Source organism: Lutjanus erythropterus, chromosome 5, assembly GCF_056507025.1.
Source record: "Lutjanus erythropterus isolate fLutEry1 chromosome 5, fLutEry1.hap2, whole genome shotgun sequence".
NCBI lineage: Eukaryota > Metazoa > Chordata > Actinopteri > Lutjaniformes > Lutjanidae > Lutjanus > Lutjanus erythropterus.
Genome location: NC_139321.1, coordinates 41,503,474 through 41,521,750, shown reverse-complemented (window position 1 = coordinate 41,521,750; position 18,277 = coordinate 41,503,474). Strand labels below are relative to the sequence as shown.

General features: G+C 39.6%; 1 protein-coding gene across 1 annotated transcript in view; it reads left to right on the top strand.

The window, feature by feature from the left end:
* Nucleotides 1-7,006: 7,006 nt before the first annotated feature.
* fat2 (FAT atypical cadherin 2) overlaps nucleotides 7,007-18,277 on the top strand; it is a 147,111-nt gene continuing 135,840 nt past the window's right edge. Inside the window, exons 1-2 of the mRNA XM_084719817.1 lie at nucleotides 7,007-10,262; nucleotides 11,905-12,216. Of these exons, the coding sequence (XP_084575943.1) occupies nucleotides 7,007-10,262; nucleotides 11,905-12,216 (3,568 nt within the window). The remainder of the gene's footprint in view (nucleotides 10,263-11,904; nucleotides 12,217-18,277) is intronic.

Here is an 18,277-nt window from a genome sequence, read left to right as displayed (position 1 = left end):
CTGCACTAGTCGAGTCCCTGTGCTTTCTTTTCCCATGTTAATGAGTGTATTTCTGTCATCTATCATGTAGGTATACCTGCTGTATTTCATCATCCAACCAATGTTTGCTGAGATGTAAGCTAGCTTTAGTCTCAGTCTGTTAGCATTATTGCAATATCATATATGCAGCTGGCAGATAACTTCACATTTACACTTTCACAGGGTTCTTGTTTTAAAACATGTCAGATGGAAACATTAAAACGTCAGCTGGAGACTTCTCAGTGGACTCAAGGAGTTAGCATTAGCAGTAGCTTACATCAGCCAGCTACACTTGTGATTTTTTTTTTTTTTTTTTTTTTTTAGATGTCTGCCTTGATACATTTGAAAAATTCAACAGTGTCTCAGTTACTCAAGATGATCCACAGACTTTTTTGTGTGCGTTTCAAACGGGAACTACTTTCTAAAAATAGTTCCAGGAGATTCTACTGCAGAAATAAGGTTGTGTATATATGTTACAAAATAATTTAATGAATAATATGTGAAAGCCACTACAAGTATCTTTCAGATTTTGTTGATTTTGGAGGCCCCTGTGGACAGTGAGACAGTGTCATAACAAAAAAAAAAAAAAAAACTCCTTGTTGTACCTTTAATTTTTAAATCTAAAGTAGTTCATAGATAATGTTGGAATCTAATGAATCTGGAATCTTATGCTATTCAAACATGCGTCAACTGTTTCCATGGAAACAACAAAGTCAGTAAAGATCTGTTGTTATGAAGAGGAACAGAATTTTAAAATAAGAAGAAGTATGATGAGGTATGAAAATGTGATGGTGAGTACCTCCAGTATGTCTGTATTTAATTGGACAGCCAGCCAAAATCTTTCATGTTCCTGCAGCATCTTGCCAGTGAAGCAGTCAAGCCTGCCTAATTGATTTTTATTTAGCTTATATATGCACCAGGAGTCAAACACTTGTTATGTGTGTCTGTGTATGTTCTGAAATGCACTTAAGATTAGGCCTTTTCTCTTGATTTGCCTTTAATATTTTGTTTACATACAAGGTTTGCAGTTAATTCAGTTCATGTCAGTTGCATTTTTGTGGTTATTCTGTTCTGAGATGGTGCAAATATTTTTAATACTCCAACATTTTTCTGATACATTTCTCATGTATTCTTTCACATAAATAAAACTACAGAAGTGTTAAAAAACATGCCAAGACAAATTATTCTGAGAGACACGGAGGGGGTTCCTGATATATTATTTGCCTTGTAAGGGGTCCTTAGCTGAGGAAAAAAAAATGAGAATCACTGAGCTGAATTACCCAGTGGGGGAGAAGAAAACATATGAAGTGCAAGAAGGCTTTAATTCAGGTTTGACACATGCTTGCGGGTGCACCCTTTGCATGTGGATTTCATGTTTTTAATGGAAACCAAAAGCCCAAACCTGCACAGGAAACATGGAAATACATGAGCTAATGTGAGCCTGGTTGATGCACAGCCTCACCATGCCATCTCGAATTTCACAACACCCAGAACTGACAGCAGAAGAAACCGCAGGGCAGAACACTTTGCCCTTCACTGCCACTCTGACAGAGCTAAAAGCAATCTGCACAGAACAATCTGCAGGGCAGAAATGCTGCTCCCTGAGATCAGCGATGAAAAGAGCTCTGTCACACTTTTCCTCTTTCACTCTGCTGTAAAAATGATCTTGTTCGTGTAATATTATGAAAGAAAATCAAAATCATTTGAACCAATCACGAGGCCAATGAGTCTAAATGAGAGTGAACACACAAAGGGTTGAAAGTTATGAATTCCAGTGTCATAAACTATCTCTCAATTCATATGGGTTTATGAAAACAGCTCTCCCTATGAGTATCGTGTTCTGAAAGTTCAGGTCCGTGTCTCCAGGTAGACTGGCGCTGGTGGTTTCAGTGGAGGGTGACAGGTATGTGGGGTCTTATCTTCAGTCAGGGCACTTGGTGACAGATAATCAGATTACTGCAGTCAGGGTCACTACTTGAGGTTGGTATCTTTTTCATCTGCGAGGCTGGATTGAAATAGTTTTAGCATAATTTAGTCTAGGGGCCAGGTCACTTCATGAGTGTGCTACCAGAAGGTGTATTCTTCTAATGTCCAAAATATCAATAGATACCTGACAGATTGCTGGTCTCACTGCGTGGATGCATGCAGAGGTGGACGACTGTTTATTTTGTGTGACAGTGTGTCTGGTTCGTAGATTAGAATACGTGCACATACATCAAATTTCATATTGATCTCAGTCTGTAAGATATGGATCTACAGGATTGGCATAATGAGGTATAATGTAATCCTCTGTGTGATAATTACAGGTCTAAGACAGATTCCGTCTTTGAAAACACTTGAATACACTTATCCCTGTGGACAGAACAAATCTGTCTAAATTCAGATTCTCAAGCAGGGATTTAGATGTGCTATCCTGGTTTTTAAAGAGTCAGTTCACACAAATCGCAAAAATGTATTTTCAGGACAGGAGTTTCAGTGTAGCTAGACCATCACTAGACATACATGTGGGGGAATCATTCTGGCCTTTAAGTTAAATGACACTTTAAACTCTTCAAGTTTTTCAAGTTTTCCTTGAATGATTTTCCCAACATAGAAACACAGAGGTCTCCCAAATAATGTTAAAAATGCTAAAGAATCAGAATCAGAAAGATCTTTGTGATTATACTGACTTCTCTCTGTGCATCAGAAAAATATAGATATATAAAACATTAATAAAAGCAGAAACAAACAAATGGCAGTAATGGCAGCGTTAAAATATCTTAAAGGTTATGTAAATGAGGCTTGTATTAATTTAAAACTGAGCCAGAATGTGATATGGAGCATTTAAATGGCTACTCCATCTGCATCCTTTTTGGGTTTTTCAAATGGAAACTCACAGTCAGACGTTGGCAAAAAGCAATGACAGAAAAATAACATTCTGACTGTGAAAAGATATGTACTTTAGAGCTGCAACAATGAATTGATGAATCAATTAGAATGAATTAGTAGTGACAACAGATTATTTTGTTTCTGATAAATATCATAAAGGCAATGCAGAAACACTACATTTTTAATCTTATTTATCTGTTCAAGGATTTGAATCATTGTGAACTGTTGTTCTCAGCCTCTAGTTTAGCCAGTTGTGGGTTTGTACGCCCCCTTCATTTGTTGAAAACCTTGCAATGTGATTTAATTTGTTGTTGTTAATTGTAGTCTATGTAGCTTATACTCTGTTAAGTAAGCACTGTGCAAGATCTAAATTATAAGGTATACCAAAAACATAGTACTAATGGTAATAGAAGCATTACTATACATATGAAAAACTTGGGGAAAAAACCTGAAAACATTAGTCTCATTGAAAGACATTACAGATGACCCAGTTTATTTACTCTGGCTTAGAATATACAGCATCAAAACTCATGAGAAATCCTTCCACAAATATTTGCTCATGTAGTGTTTCTGAAATAAAAAGTAAATCAGCAGCTAAAACCTTCAGTGAGCAGCCAGAGGAGGGTGATTTAAGTGGGAGATGAGGATGGATTACAGTCTGATTGAAAAACACAGAAATATAATGAATTCCATTTGAATGTAATGAACGCTGCGGCAGACGTATAATGAATCCCACAAATCAACATTACTCGCCTCATCATCACACGCTTTAATAGTCATATTCATCTCACACACTGCATACATACAGAGAAATTTATAGTGGAGGTGCACCTCTGTATTGCATGCTGTACTTGATTTGCTCCATATAGAAACTGAGCTTTAAATTACATATTGTATCCAGGGACAGATGCTAGTATTTTTTTAGGATTATATTTACTGATTTTTGAGGATCATAAAATTAATTGATTAATTTAAAGGGCATATTAGAAATACATACCATCTTTTCTAACTTACACTCAACACAGAACACATTGTCTACACTTACTAAAAAAAGCATATCAATCGAAGGATCAATCATAGAATTATATTCAGCAGGAGTGATCAGGCATAATGAAGAGATGGTGGATATGAAGCACAAAGACCAACATGGAGATCTATTTCGAGATCTCAGTCGATGCTAGTCTGTACTCCTAAGGGCCTGGGCCCCATCATTTCCAATACAGTCCAGAAAGGGGTCCCAAATATTAAAAACAACTTGAGCAAGAAGCTTATAGACGAATTTGACGAAGTATCAGAACAGGAAGTGGATCAAAAATATTAACAGAAAGGAACTTTGTTCATGAAAATCTTGACTACCTGATGAAAAATGTGAATTCATATATTTTAAATATATATTACACAGTACTGAATCACTTAAATGTGGTGGAGGTGGTCTGTTTCTTCTTCTACCTACTATGTAACATTTGAAGAACATTAATATCACCATCCTAAAAGGAACCTTCATCAGTTTCTGAGGGCCAATGTTTAATGTCGTCAATCCCATTATCCATCTGTCACTGCCAGCAGGCAACAGCAGACACAACGTCTAGAAGGGAACCCCAGATCTGTGACATTTCATGAGAGTGAGACCTTCCCACATCTCACTCCCCTTTTTCCTATCTATCTAAAATCTGTCCTGTCAAAGGGACAGTTATCCCGAAATCAAAAATCCAAATGTTTCCTCTTCGTGTACTTTTAATAATTACTAAAATTGATGTGTAAGAAAGTGCAACATGTAAACTGCCATTTTTGCACATTTTGCACACTTTCTTGCATCTATCTCATCACTCCCTATTGTGTTCGGTATCAGTCTACAATGTCAACAAACCTTGTCTGCACACAGTGTTTTTAACCGGGGGTTTCTAAAGCCTGAGTACAATCAAAGTAATGATTCCAGGGATTTTGATAACATCCGCAATGCCATCTAAGATACAAAACTGTATGTACTGTAAGTATGAATAACACAGATTAAGATAGAGATCCGGTTAAAAGGAGGATTGTTGGAATGTGATGTGACAATTTTTTCACCATTATATCAGTTTAGAGGGAAACTGAAAGTGATACTTAACAGAACAATGTATTTTAATTTATATCTTAAGTACAGAAATAAATCTAAATGATTTTAACCTAATCTGAATCTAGCATGCATTCATTTCAAAGCATCTGAGGTTACTCAGAGTACCTCTATTCAGAACATACTTATAGCATATTTGAAATAACATAAGAAAAACTGCCATCTAATGTAAATGCAGCGTTCATGAGCAGTCTGTCTTTAAACGATCAAGGCTGTGGTTTAAACAGTTAAATCTATTTTTGACTTTTCATGCTGTCATTTTGGCCCAGTCTCCTGTGTAACACAGATACTGCAGGTCCAGCAGTGTAGGATCTCTGATCCTTTGTTGATAATAAAAGCAGCAATTTGGTGGCTCATGCCTCCAGGAGCGTCTAATGCACACACAGCAATCACCAGCACAGACCTATATTACACATGCAGCCGTTTACACTCGGATCAGGACTGAACCACCCACTGTCATCTGCATGATACCGAGTCATCAGACTACAAATCCCTCCTCATAGCTCTGTGATGACAAAGGCTTAGATGTAATAATTTCGATGAGTACTTTTTGCTAGTATTTCGCCACCAGAGGAATAATTATGGGGAACGGTTTTGGCTTCCACCTGCCTGAAAAGGCTCGGAGGCAAGTTTCTGGTCCTGAAACAATGTGTTGTTTTAGTTTGCCTTCTTTTTTTTGAGTCAAGGCATGCTGGGACAGGAGTTAGATGCCTCACCACAGCCTTCCCCTCTGCTGTTGTGTCACTGTTTGTTCTGTGTCCATTTTGTTCTTTGTGAAACTTAGGGGGAAGTTTTTGGTCTTATAAAATAGCGTAGTCACAGGAGTTATCTGTGTATTATGTGTTTTCTTCTGCAGATACAAAAAATTATACAGACAAGACCATTTACTTTAGGTACTAGTTTTTTTCCATAAACGTGAGGCTCAGAGGTAGAGTGGGTCATCCACTAATCAGAAGATTGGCTGTTCCATCCCCAGTGTCGTTGGGTAAGATATCAAACCCCAAAATGTCTCCAAAGGCTGAGCAATCGGTGTGTGCATAGTTTCTCCCTCTGATGAGCAGTTGGCACCTTGTATGACAGCCTCTGCCATTGCTGTATGAATGTATGGGCTCCTGTGCAGTATGGAATTTAATTTTTGTCATTTCCTGGTATGGAAAAAGAGAAAAGAGGGTTTGGAAAAATATGTGTTTCTACCTGAGACTGTCATATGAGAGAAATGTAAGCTTCAGTCACATGCTGTAATTTTACAGTTTGATATGTCCTACAACACTTTTGTTCTGATCAGTTCTGATCTGTCAGGAATGTTTTTCAGTATTGATAGATATTTACAGACTGTATGGTCTAAAGAAGCCTAATTCTTTTTGACAATAATTGTACAGTAGGATGTACAGTAGGATCAGTGTGTGTGATGGAATAGTGCTTCTGGAATGTGCAAGAGACGACCAAAGTTGGACTTTTACATCAACAAGTATTTGCCCCATACCCCCCTTGCTAGCTACCTTTTCCTAAAAGTAATTCTTTGACTTTTTTCAACAAAATTTCAATTCTTGTTTATAAAAGAGGAAGCAAGAGGAAATAGTAATATAATATTATTTATTCAATATGTGAAGGGAAAATGATATGAATATGGGTAGCACTGGTTAGTTTACTCCCTCTCTGGGCAGAAATGACTTCTTTATATTCTCATCTCAAAACAACGTGGTCATGTCAATATGACATAACTTTTACTGCTCTTTGTGCTGATGTTATTGACGTATTATCCATGCCATTGTATTCAATTCTTATTTCTCTTGTACAACAGCTAAGGGCTGGGAGTGTGGGTGGGAGAGGGAAGTGGGGAAATGTCTGTACCTGTTTCTCATGTAATGCTGTTTTGCTTGTATGTGTTTTGCCTTTTTTTTAATTGAAAATGTGTCAGCACAGTCCATTTACCCAAGACTTCTCCTTTTCCTGATTTTTATGGCATATTATGTCTCTTTTTCTGTTTCTACAGGTCTGAGGATCTTCATGGAGCTGCTAAAGATGGCATCTTTTGGAAAAACTCTCCTTACTTTAGCAGCGGTACTCCTGTATGTGCTGAGATGTCAGGGGAGTATGGGAAAGGGAAAAGACAGCTCGCCGCTTAGATTCACACACCATCTCTACAACGCCACCATCAACGAGAACTCTGCCCCGCGGACATACATTGAAACACCAGTGAAGATGGGCATTGAAGTGACAGATCTCTTTTGGGAAATCAATTATAATATCGTCTCAGGTGATGATGATGGCCTTTTCCAAGCCGAGGCAGTTAAAGTTGGGGATTTCTGCTTCCTCAGGATCAAAACGCGCAGCAGTAACTCTGCATTGCTCAACAGGGAGGTCAGAGACACTTACACTCTTACTGTGGAGGCCACTGAAAACACTTTTGACTTCCAGGCGAAGACAAAGGTGTTCGTCCAGGTGCTTGATACCAACGATTTAAAGCCTCTCTTCTATCCTGCCTCATACAATGTGGCCATCAGGGAGGACACTCAGCTTAAGTCAAGTGTGGTCAGGGTTAGCGCTACAGATGCTGACATTGGCAGCAACGCTGAGTTTTATTACTCCTTCACCAGCAGAGCTCATCCTTTCGTTGTTGACCCCTTCACAGGCACAGTCAGCCTCGTCAAAAAGCTCAATCACAGCCGCACAGACAGATACGACCTCACTGTTTTAGCTGAGGACAGGACGAAGAAGATATCTGGTGTTCAGAAATTTGGTAATGTTGCAAGGGTTACAGTAAACGTACAAAAGATGTCCGTGGGGTCTCCAGTTATCATACCACCCCCCAAACACACAGTCTCCACAGACGGCAAAATAACTATCAATGTCCACGTGGAGGCGGGAGTTAAGCCTGTGGAATCCCTTAATATTGTTGGAGGGGATCCCCACAAGTGTTTTGAGATAATCCCCTTAGGGGCACAGGGCAGTGACTTCCAAGTGATCTCTACAAAGAGGATTAACTGGTTTCAAACTCCATTTGGGCTGAATCTGTCCCTTCAAGCTAAAGACAGGAGCTTCCCGAGTTTGCTCTCTCCTATTACACAAATCCATGTTCCGGCCTATCATTACAGCCCGTTGGCATTTATTGAAGACACCTACATTGTCACACTGAGTGAGTTTTCCCCCCCTAGAACTCATGTAATTAAGGTTTCTGTCACCTCAGTACCTTATAATGTTACCTTTAGTATCAAAAATAATCCAGACAGCACTAAATTCAAGATAAATCCCAAAACAGGAATTATCATGACAACAGAGAAGTTTGACTATGAGGAAAAGAATCGCTATGAATTTGATGTAGTGGCCAATCATGGTGAGGCTGAGACTCACATAGTGGTGGAAGTAACAGATGAAAACGACAACAGCCCACAGTTCAGCCAGACCTCCTACCAGGCCACACTGGATGAAAACTCCCCCGTTGGCAGCAGCATCTTGAAAGTAGTCGCCACAGACAATGATAAAGGTAAAAACGGCTTTGTGACTTACACCATTGCCAACTCGGGCCCCTTACCCTTCACAATTGACCCGTTTACAGGTGTCATCTCAACCTCCGAACATTTGGACTATGAGCTCATGAAACGGCGTTATCACCTGAGAGTATGGGCATCAGACAGCGGCAGCCCCTTCAGTCAGGTCAGCGAATGCCCTGTGACGATAACCCTGAACAATGTCAATGATAACATTCCTCTGTTCGAAAGGGTGGGTTGCAATACCACTGTGCCTGTAGATCTACCTGTGGGGCACACAATCGCTGAGCTGTCAGCTATTGATTTAGATGAGCTGCAGCAGCTGAGGTATGTCATCGAGTCAGGAAACGAGCTCCAAGTATTTGGCATCGATCCCGTGTCAGGAGCCATCACCCTCAAACAGCCAATTCCCCTGAGAGCATTTTCGTTCACTCTGCGAGTTGTTGCCACTGATGGCAGACATCGCTCTGAAGCTTCAGTCGTCAGGGTAACTGTGACCAACAGAGGTGATGAGGCAACAGTGCACTGCCAGGAAACGGGCATTTTCAAACAGCTCACTGATAAACTGATAGAGTCAATCAAACCCATTTTAAGCAATCAAGAAGAGGATGACATATTCTCTGATATTCACATCACCAACCGGCATTCTCCAAAGTTTGACTTGAGCCTCCCAAGTTCAATTGACCTCAGTGAGGACCATCCTCTGAATTCCACCATCATTCAGTTCAAGGCAACGGACGCTGACACTGGGTTTAATAGTAAGCTGGTGTTCACCATATCAAGTGGGAATGAGGATGGCTGTTTCTCCATTGATACTTTCTCTGGTGACCTTCAGTTAGTTTGCCCATTAGACAGAGAGAGTAAGGAGTTCTACATTTTGAACATCACTGTTTATGATTTGGGAACACCACAAACATCTGCATGGAAGTTTGTTGCAGTGAATATCATGGACATTAACGACAATGCTCCTGTTTTTGGTCAGCCAAGATATGTGATACATGTGCCTGAAAACACAGAGTTGGACTCCATTATTTTCACAGCTCGTGCAATAGATTATGACACAGATACGAGCGGTAATGTCCAGTACTCCCTGCTGACGTCTACTGACATGTTTAGGATTGATGAAGTGACTGGTGAGGTGACAGTGACAGGGCGTCTGGATCGAGAAACCTCACTCAGGCATGATCTCCGGATCGAAGCCAGAGACCAAGCCAAGCTTGGTCCTCAGTTGTTCTCCACGACTGACCTTGTGGTGGTTTTGCAAGACATAAATGACAACCCACCCAAGTTTGTACCCAAAGTTTACCAAATTAAAGTTCCAGAGGATGTACCTGTGGGCACGCTCCTCGTCTGGGTTGAGAGCGTTGACTTGGATCTGGGAAGCGGAGGTCTTGTCACCTACAACCTCAAGAATACAGAGGGTGGCATCTTTCATCTCGACTCATCCACGGGTGGGTTAACCCTCGAGAGGGAGCTGGACTTTGAGAGGCGGCCAGTTTACAACCTTACAGTCCGCGCCGTTGATCATGGCCTCCCTCGCTCTCTCTCCTCCTCCTGCTTTGTGGAGATTCAGGTTCTGGACGTCAACGAGAACCTCCACAGGCCTGTGTTCTCAGAGTTTGTGTATGAAGCTGGAGTGATGGAGGATGCAGCAGTGGGGACATCAGTTATCACGCTTACAGCATCAGACAAGGATCTGGGCAGAGATGGAGTTGTCAGGTACCATATTCATGAAGGCTCTGGTCTTGGAGTGTTCACCATTGATGAGGAAACAGGTAAAAACACTGTGTTTTTGTAGTTTATTTGTTGTGGTTATATTGTTGGTAATAAGGAGAACCTGAGAATATTCTTTATCTTGATCTAAGGTAGGGTTCTTCATAAATAAAATACTTTGGACACACTGATCCTAAACTATATTATAGAGCTGACATACTTTGACTTGGATGTAGTTCTACTGTTGACCTAATAGAGATAATAGAAGAAATGGAAGACTTGAGTTTGCTGGTCTGTTGTTTTACTTGTGTTGCTCTCTAAAAAGTTGCCACACAGCCTTAACGTTCTTCCTCTTCTTCTCACTTTATTGCTGATCAACCAACAAAGATTACTGGTCCCGATCAGGAAGTAGTGCTGTTTATTAGGACTGCAGTTAATGATCTACATGATCAAACAGCCTAAATTGACAATTGTTTTCACAAATAATCATTTAGTCTATAAAGCTTTTGAAACCAGGAAAAGAGAACACTTATGTCATATCATGATAAAAAAATCCCAAATCTAAGAAGATATCTCATATAGTCTCATATTACGATATGGATTTAATATTGATGTACAGTATTGCACAGCCCTGGTCCAAAGTACGCCAAAATTTAACACTACGTGTCCTTGGGTTCCCAGCAATACACATCAGATGAATGGTTCTTGAGAGATGCAGAAAATGGACAGAGATTCTTTCCTTGATAGTTAGATAAAGAAATATGCTTATTTCCCAAAATGTCTAGCCTTTTCTTCAAAGAGAGCAACAGTAGCCTACTTCACTCATGGTCAATACATCAGGCTTATCTTTTAGTATGGAATTTATTAAGTAAAGCATTAGGCACAAGCTTTTGTGCTAATAGACTGAATTCTGAAATAAACGCTCATTACAGATCATATCTTTTTTTTGCCAAAACAAATTTCACCACAGCTATTAGTAGCTGTTGTTTATCTTGTGATTGTATCACACAGTCTTTGTCAGCAGATGTTAGATGTTCAGACTTCAGCGACACATTTCTTCATGTAGTTTCCCTTAGCTTAGGCTAAGATGAGACATGTACATGGTTGTAAAACATGATATTTCCTTTTTCACATCAGCATGTCCTCTGCAGAGGATACCATCCGACCTCTCAAGATAACATTATACATTCCATTAGTCCGCTGTTGCACTTAGGACTCAGATAAAATCAGGGCAAATAGAGTTCGCTGTCATAATGGAACCGTCCTGAAATATGTGTCTTTTTTCTGTGTTGCTGGTTTTTGAGCTCTCCCTCAGGGTATCCAAATTTAAACCGCTTCAGGAGGCAACTGTGTGCAGAAAGACCAATCTCTCTTGTTTTTAGAATCCCAGCATACGATAACTACCCTGCCATAAGAATTTGAATAAGTTTTGGCAACACAAACGTGTCACCCATGTATCCAAGCCTCTGGGTGTCAATCCAGACTTTTTAAAAATGCAAACAAGCACTTTCAGCTAGATGAAAGTCATAGTGATTGGTTTTTCCTCCAGGGTGGATACAGTTATTAGGGATAAAATTAATTGTACTGATAAGTGATAAGTTCCTGAGGCACAATAGCGGGTTTAGAACAAGTAAATACCGGTGTGTTGATCACAAGTGAAAACAGTGTGGAGAAACTAACTCCCCACCCTTTTGTGCGCCTTAGGTGTGATCCGTACAACAGAGACATTGGACCGCGAGATGATGCCTCACTACTGGCTATCCGTCTATGTTACTGATCTTGGCACAGAGCCTCTGGTCTCCTGGACTCACGTCTTCCTGGATGTCCTGGACATTAATGATAATGCCCCAGAACTTTCCCAGCCGGTGTATTTTGCTTCCGTCCAGGAGAACGTGGACAAAGTCAAGTCTGTCATCCAGGTGTCGGCCACAGATGCAGACACTTCATCGGAAGGGAAACTTACTTTCCAGATGCTGGAATCTCATCGCACATACTTTGATGTGGATCCCCAAACAGGTAATTAATAGTGAATCAGCAGCAGTGTTGTCTACTACAAAGCAATACATTTTTTGAACATGCAAAACAATCACCAGTAATAATTATACTGATTTCCAGTAGAAGCAGAAATTGTTATTTAATGGATATACTTTCTTTCTTCTTTTTAGAAATATTCTGCTAGTAATCGATATGATTTGACCTGTTGATACAGTGCAATGCTTTCTTTAGGCGGTTTCAGATTAGAGAAACTTTTTCATTGCTCTGAGGACAGTCTCTCTCTTTTTTTTTTTTATTCCATCTGTGATGCAAGAACTGGCCAGGATTGTAGTTTTAGAGCACTTTTTTGTTCAACTTTTTCAAGATACAAGGTATCTTATATTGCAGACATAGAAAACATAATACCATCTTCAGTCTAAGGGAAGAAGCTGCTCTGTAGTTTGGAGGTACAGCAGTGGATACCTCTATACAGCATGTCACAGAATAATGTAACAAAACACAGACATATGGACAGACACAGAAGTGACATTGCTATACCGACTGCTGGCAACCTTATGTCACTTCAGTGCTCCTGTCCTGCTCTCCAGTGCACAGTTCTTTTCAGAACATTTTGTCCAAAAATTTCTATTGTAAAATTAGTTACTACTCATTAAAAAAATATAATGTCAGCCTGGTGTCTAAGCCCAAAGTGTTCCATAGAGAACCCAACTCACTGTCTGTCTGTAAAAGTGAAAACACTTTCTGTTATGATCAAACAATGTGACAGTGGGATGTACATAGGTGGGGTCCAACAGGTTTAATTAACCTAAAAAGATGTAGTTTTATGTATGTCCTGTATGTATGTATGTAAAATGATAAATAATTATTATTTTTAACTTTCTACAAGATGTTTTAACTGGTTATGAAACAGTCTAAAGCTAATGAGACCATCAGAGAGAACACTGACTATTTTTATTAGTTATCCTGAAAGAGAGTCTACCCAAAAATGAGAATTCAGTCATTATCTACTCACCCTCACACTGATTGAAGGTTGGGTTTATTTTGTTAGTCCACAAAACACTGCTGGAGTTTCACAGGAAAAGTGTTGCAGAATCTCCCAAACAATGGAAGTGAATGGTGACCAGTTTTCAAACAGAAAGAAATTACTGAAAAAAGAAACATAAAATGCCTCCATAATGCTTATCTGGCATAATCCAACTCTGGTCACCATTTACCTCCATTGTTTGGGAGACTGTGGTGCTGTTTTCCTGTGAATCTCAGCAGTGTTTTGTGGATTAAAAAACTAAACCCAACCTTCAGTCAGCATGAGGGTGAACAGATAATGACTTAATATTTATTACTGGGTGAACTATTCCTTTAATGCTGGCCACTGGATTAGATTCTCCTTGAAACCGGATGAAATGATTTAGGGCACGTGGGCCAGAAGAGCCTGTGTTCACACTTTAAAAAGAAGTTAAAAAGAAGCAGGAGGAGTTTATCTACCACATTTGTCCATGGTGACACCCAAAATCAACACAATATGAACGTTCCTTATAGTCGCTTTATTTCTCAAGATGATCCAACAGAAATGGTACATATGGGCAATGTTATATGATTCCAACATTTCTCCCCAACATATAATATAATAAAATAATAAATTAGATTACTTTGTGACTGTATGTATTGACATTTGAATATACAGCTTGGCCCTGAAACATGAAATGAAGCTAAAGTGCGGGCAGGCATTTATACATTCACTCTGGGATATAGGATGTAATTGGATGAGCCTGCACAATGTCAATGTCACTTTTACAAGCAGTTTGGACAGAAATATGGGCTACTCACTCCCTTGTGACTGATCTACATTTTGATTCAAACACCCTCTGTGAATACAAGACATCTGGAGGACTGCTGTTCTTTCTCTTTCGCAAATTGTTTTGACATATCTGTATGTATGTCCCCATGGCAGATTTACATTTTGATTCAGGGGTATTACTGCAGCTGTAAAACCTAACAGCGAGTTATTTCCCACATGAGGAGGTTGAAAATGGTTGATATCTCCTAATGCACTGTTGCAAGTCTGAGCAGAGCAAGTCATGCAGAACCTGGGCATGTCACAGAGAGAGCAGAGCTGAAAATTAAACTTCATAATGAGAGACCCCTTCAGAGGTCACTCACAGACTCACTCGAGCATGTTCTGAACAGTTCTGCAGTAGTGAAGAGAAAAAAACTAAAGTGGTAGAAAGAAAAAGGACACTCAGGTATGTGAGTGTTCTTGTTTGACAGTTGCAGCTGAGTCACCTGATGTGGACTTTGATGTTCAGACAAATTAGCGTAGCATTAGCTCCTGTGCTACAAGCTGCTACAGGCCTAGTTCTCTTCATATAATCTCCAGGTAGTTCTGGTGTTTGTCCACACCCAGAGGCCAGTATACTGAAGGATTACAGACAGGGAGGGCCAGCTCCGAGAGAGACGTCGCACAAAGGCAGGCAGGACAGGAGGTGTTGAAACAGCCGCAGTGTGTCATATTAAAACAAGACTTTTTTTGTTCAGAAGCAGCTGTATTTGATATTCATTTACTCATGCTGAGAAGCACAGGGTGAAATATGTTTGGCTGAAAAGCTTATTGTGGCTGTGTGTACGTTTTACACTCCATTTTTTGAATGTCAAGTAGTCACTGTAGTGACTGAAGTCTTTTGAATGTAGATGACCTATATTTATGTAAAAAAAAAAAGCTGTTTCTTCTTATGTTATATCTCCATTAGTTCTTCCATAAGTCTATGGTTCGTATATAAAAATATTAGGGCTGTCGCATCAGATGTAAATGGATTTTACTGGATTTTACTGGATTTCGCTGTTCAGTATGAAGATTTGGTGGTTTGTTCCTTGTTTTCCTGTTCAGTACCACACTTTACTCCTACAGCAGCCTCCATGAGTCTCATGGTTTAGCCTACCTCTCTCATCAGCTGTGATGTGACATCAGATTTCCACACAGTCAGAGAAAGTAACCATGTGCCTCTTTCTCATAGTTAAGGTGTAAAGTCCCAGCGCACTGTAAAGCCTCTCTTCTGCTGGGTGGCTGACAGCGCTGTCAGCTGTTGTCCTCCATTTCTGTCACTCTTCTCTGCTTCCCTCACAGTTAGTTTTGTGGTGTATGTGTAATTTTGAGCTTTGTTAAGATTACAGCCTATCATGCCACAGTGCTCTGTGTACGAGCAGAAACTTGTTAACCAACAGCACCTCAGGTTTCATGTTGTCACATGGATGTACCCTGTACACGACCTTGTGTATGTTTTGTCTCAGGCTGCTTTCTGTTTGGGTTTGGCCATTTAGAGCCAATGAAACCTTAATGTTTCAGCCCAACATATTTTAGATAAAAAATGTTCTCACAACTTTGTGTCAACAGTTTATGTTTGTCCCCATGAATAAATAGTTTCCCAGTTTGATGTTGAGCACTAAGGTCTTGGCTCATTCCAGTGGACTTGAGGTCAGGGCTCTGTGCAGACCAGTCAAGTTCTTCACACCAGTATCTGCCCTCACTAATGTGGCTGAATGTGAGAAAATCCAGCTGCAGTCAGGTTCCGACATCTGATTAAAAGACTGGAACCAGGGGAAATGAGTCTGTCAGAGCAGCAAATAAATGTTTATGGTTTGATTATGAGATGTTCAACAGTCAATCAAATGTGATATCAAGTGTCCACATACTTTTGGCCATGTAAATCAATGAGGAATTTTCACGGGAGGTACGAGAACCATTAAGAGGATATGTTGACATTTACACAGATAATGTGATATTTTACTTGAAGGCAGCTGAGCTCCAACTATACTAATGAAAAATCATCAGACAACGACGAATACAAGAGAGCTCTGATACCAGCGTTCACTCATCAAGCTAATCCATGTAAATGAGGAAGATTGTGTAAACTTGAAAGATATAAATGTGCTGCTGAAACCTGATCTGTACAACATGATCCACCTTGTCTTAATTTCACAAATGAACCTGCTGTTACTAATGTACAGTGAGGCAGCCTGCTGTAGAAACCTTTCATGTCTGGACAGGATTAAAATGACTCATGGCTGCACACAGGTTTCTGACTAAACTTTTATCTCCTGAAGCATGTGTGTATGTTTCACTGCAGCACTCTCTGTGTGATTAAACCTACAAGAATTAGTTTCAAAAGTTTCAGCAGGGCCTGAGTGTACATGGAATCTGTTTTTGTTGAGCTGTTGAAGAAGTTGCTGTCTGTTTCGATAACAGGTTTGTGCAGGAAATGAGGGTGTGCCGAATTACCAAAATGACTGAAAATCACCATCTCTTTGTTATGTAAGTTCAGAGTAGGTTTCATTATGGGTTTCGCAAAAAAGGTTGTTTGTTTGCAAGGCCAGGCAAGTCAGGAATGTGTTGAATTCATTCGCATTTTGCATCAGCAGATTCCCCAAATTATTGCAGAGCCTTTAAGATCCTTCAGCTGATGTATGGTAAAGCATTTGTTTGTCTCTCTCTATTTCTCTATTTTTACACGTGTTCACCAGCCATAATGCAAGAACTCGTTATCATGAAAGGTGAAGTCTGGTGATATTTTTCTTACTGCCAACAAATTCCCTGAAGAGACCCAAGCCAACAAGAAATTGGTTCAACAAAAAATATTGTGTGTAGACAAAGCCTGATATTTGTCATCCTTATTGCTTCTCTGTCCAAAAACTATTAAAAGCACATGAGTGTGCCAATCTGTTGCACAGGCTGACAGCTCATCTTTGGGTATCTTGATTAAAAAAAATAATAATCATGAGTATTTTGGTCAGTTATAATTATTTGATTACTAACTTTGGAAATGTGCAGTTATTTTACTTTAAAACTCATGAACCTTTCTTTTAAACAGTGGACTTTAATTCAACTGAAAAATGTAAAATGTCTTTAATAATAATAAAATAACAATAATAATGTATTATAATTATAGATAGACTTATTTAATATATGATGTGTCCCAGTGGAGGCTGACTTGACAAGTTTCCTGTAAACAACAGCTCACTTGCCTGCTGAACTGAACATGCCACAGCCTCGCTGAAAGTGAGTCTGGGCTTTTATGGAGGGACAAAAGTGCACCACTGTAAAGAAAAGGGGTGCACTGGATTCATAACACAAGAAAAAACAAGAGCATAATTGCAAAACAGAATGCAGCATAACATCTTATTTTCATGATTGTTGGAAGAAAAATTGTAATTTAAAATAAAATACAACTATGTGCCCAGCCCTAGTTCCTTCTTTACATTTGTATGTTTATTTTGACTCAGTCACCCCTTCCTGCTGCAATAAATACTCACCAGAGCAGCTTTTTTTCTAGGGACCCACTTTTTAAAAATGACAGACCATCGCAACCTTATTCACATTAGGCCTTATCTAAATATGGGGAGTTAATTTGTGCATAAATGCACGTTCCTAACCGTTTTTACTGCCATTTCTGCATCACCTTTATTATCTTGGCACGTGTTATTGACATCATGCACATTTAAATACTTTGGTGGATTGGTGCATTTTGGTGGAATGAAGAGGCTCTCACTTTTTCATAGTTTTTAATTTATTTATGTGACCCACCTGTGGGTCCCGAGCCAGTCTTTAGGAATGATGCACCGGAGCACCAGTGTGTACTAATCTGCAGCTGAATACAGTCCCCTACTCCTGTTAATAAAAGCTGAGAGCTTCAGACAGGAAGTCAGAATGTATTGAGAGACGGACTAACACATTGTTGGTTTTGATCTTTTCATGTGATTGTTTACAATAAGGAGAAATAGAATAACCCCAGTTTTATCCTTACTGAACTCTTTTCCCTCCAGGCTGTTTTGTATTCTCGCCAGGTTGTCAGATACTGAGGCTGAATACCAATCAACAGTCTTTCTCCACAATCGCTTACAGCACCTTTAATCAGTGAGGTGAAGTCAAACAGTTTGGAATAAAGGAAATGTTTCACTTCTCTTGAAACACCTTAATTTGCGCCACGTAGAGCAAATCCGTTTCTTCCACTGTGTTTGCATCTTTCAACTGAGGTTTTAAACATTTGCGAATGTTCACATTTTGTACCTGAACTCACCTTGAGAAAGTTTGTCC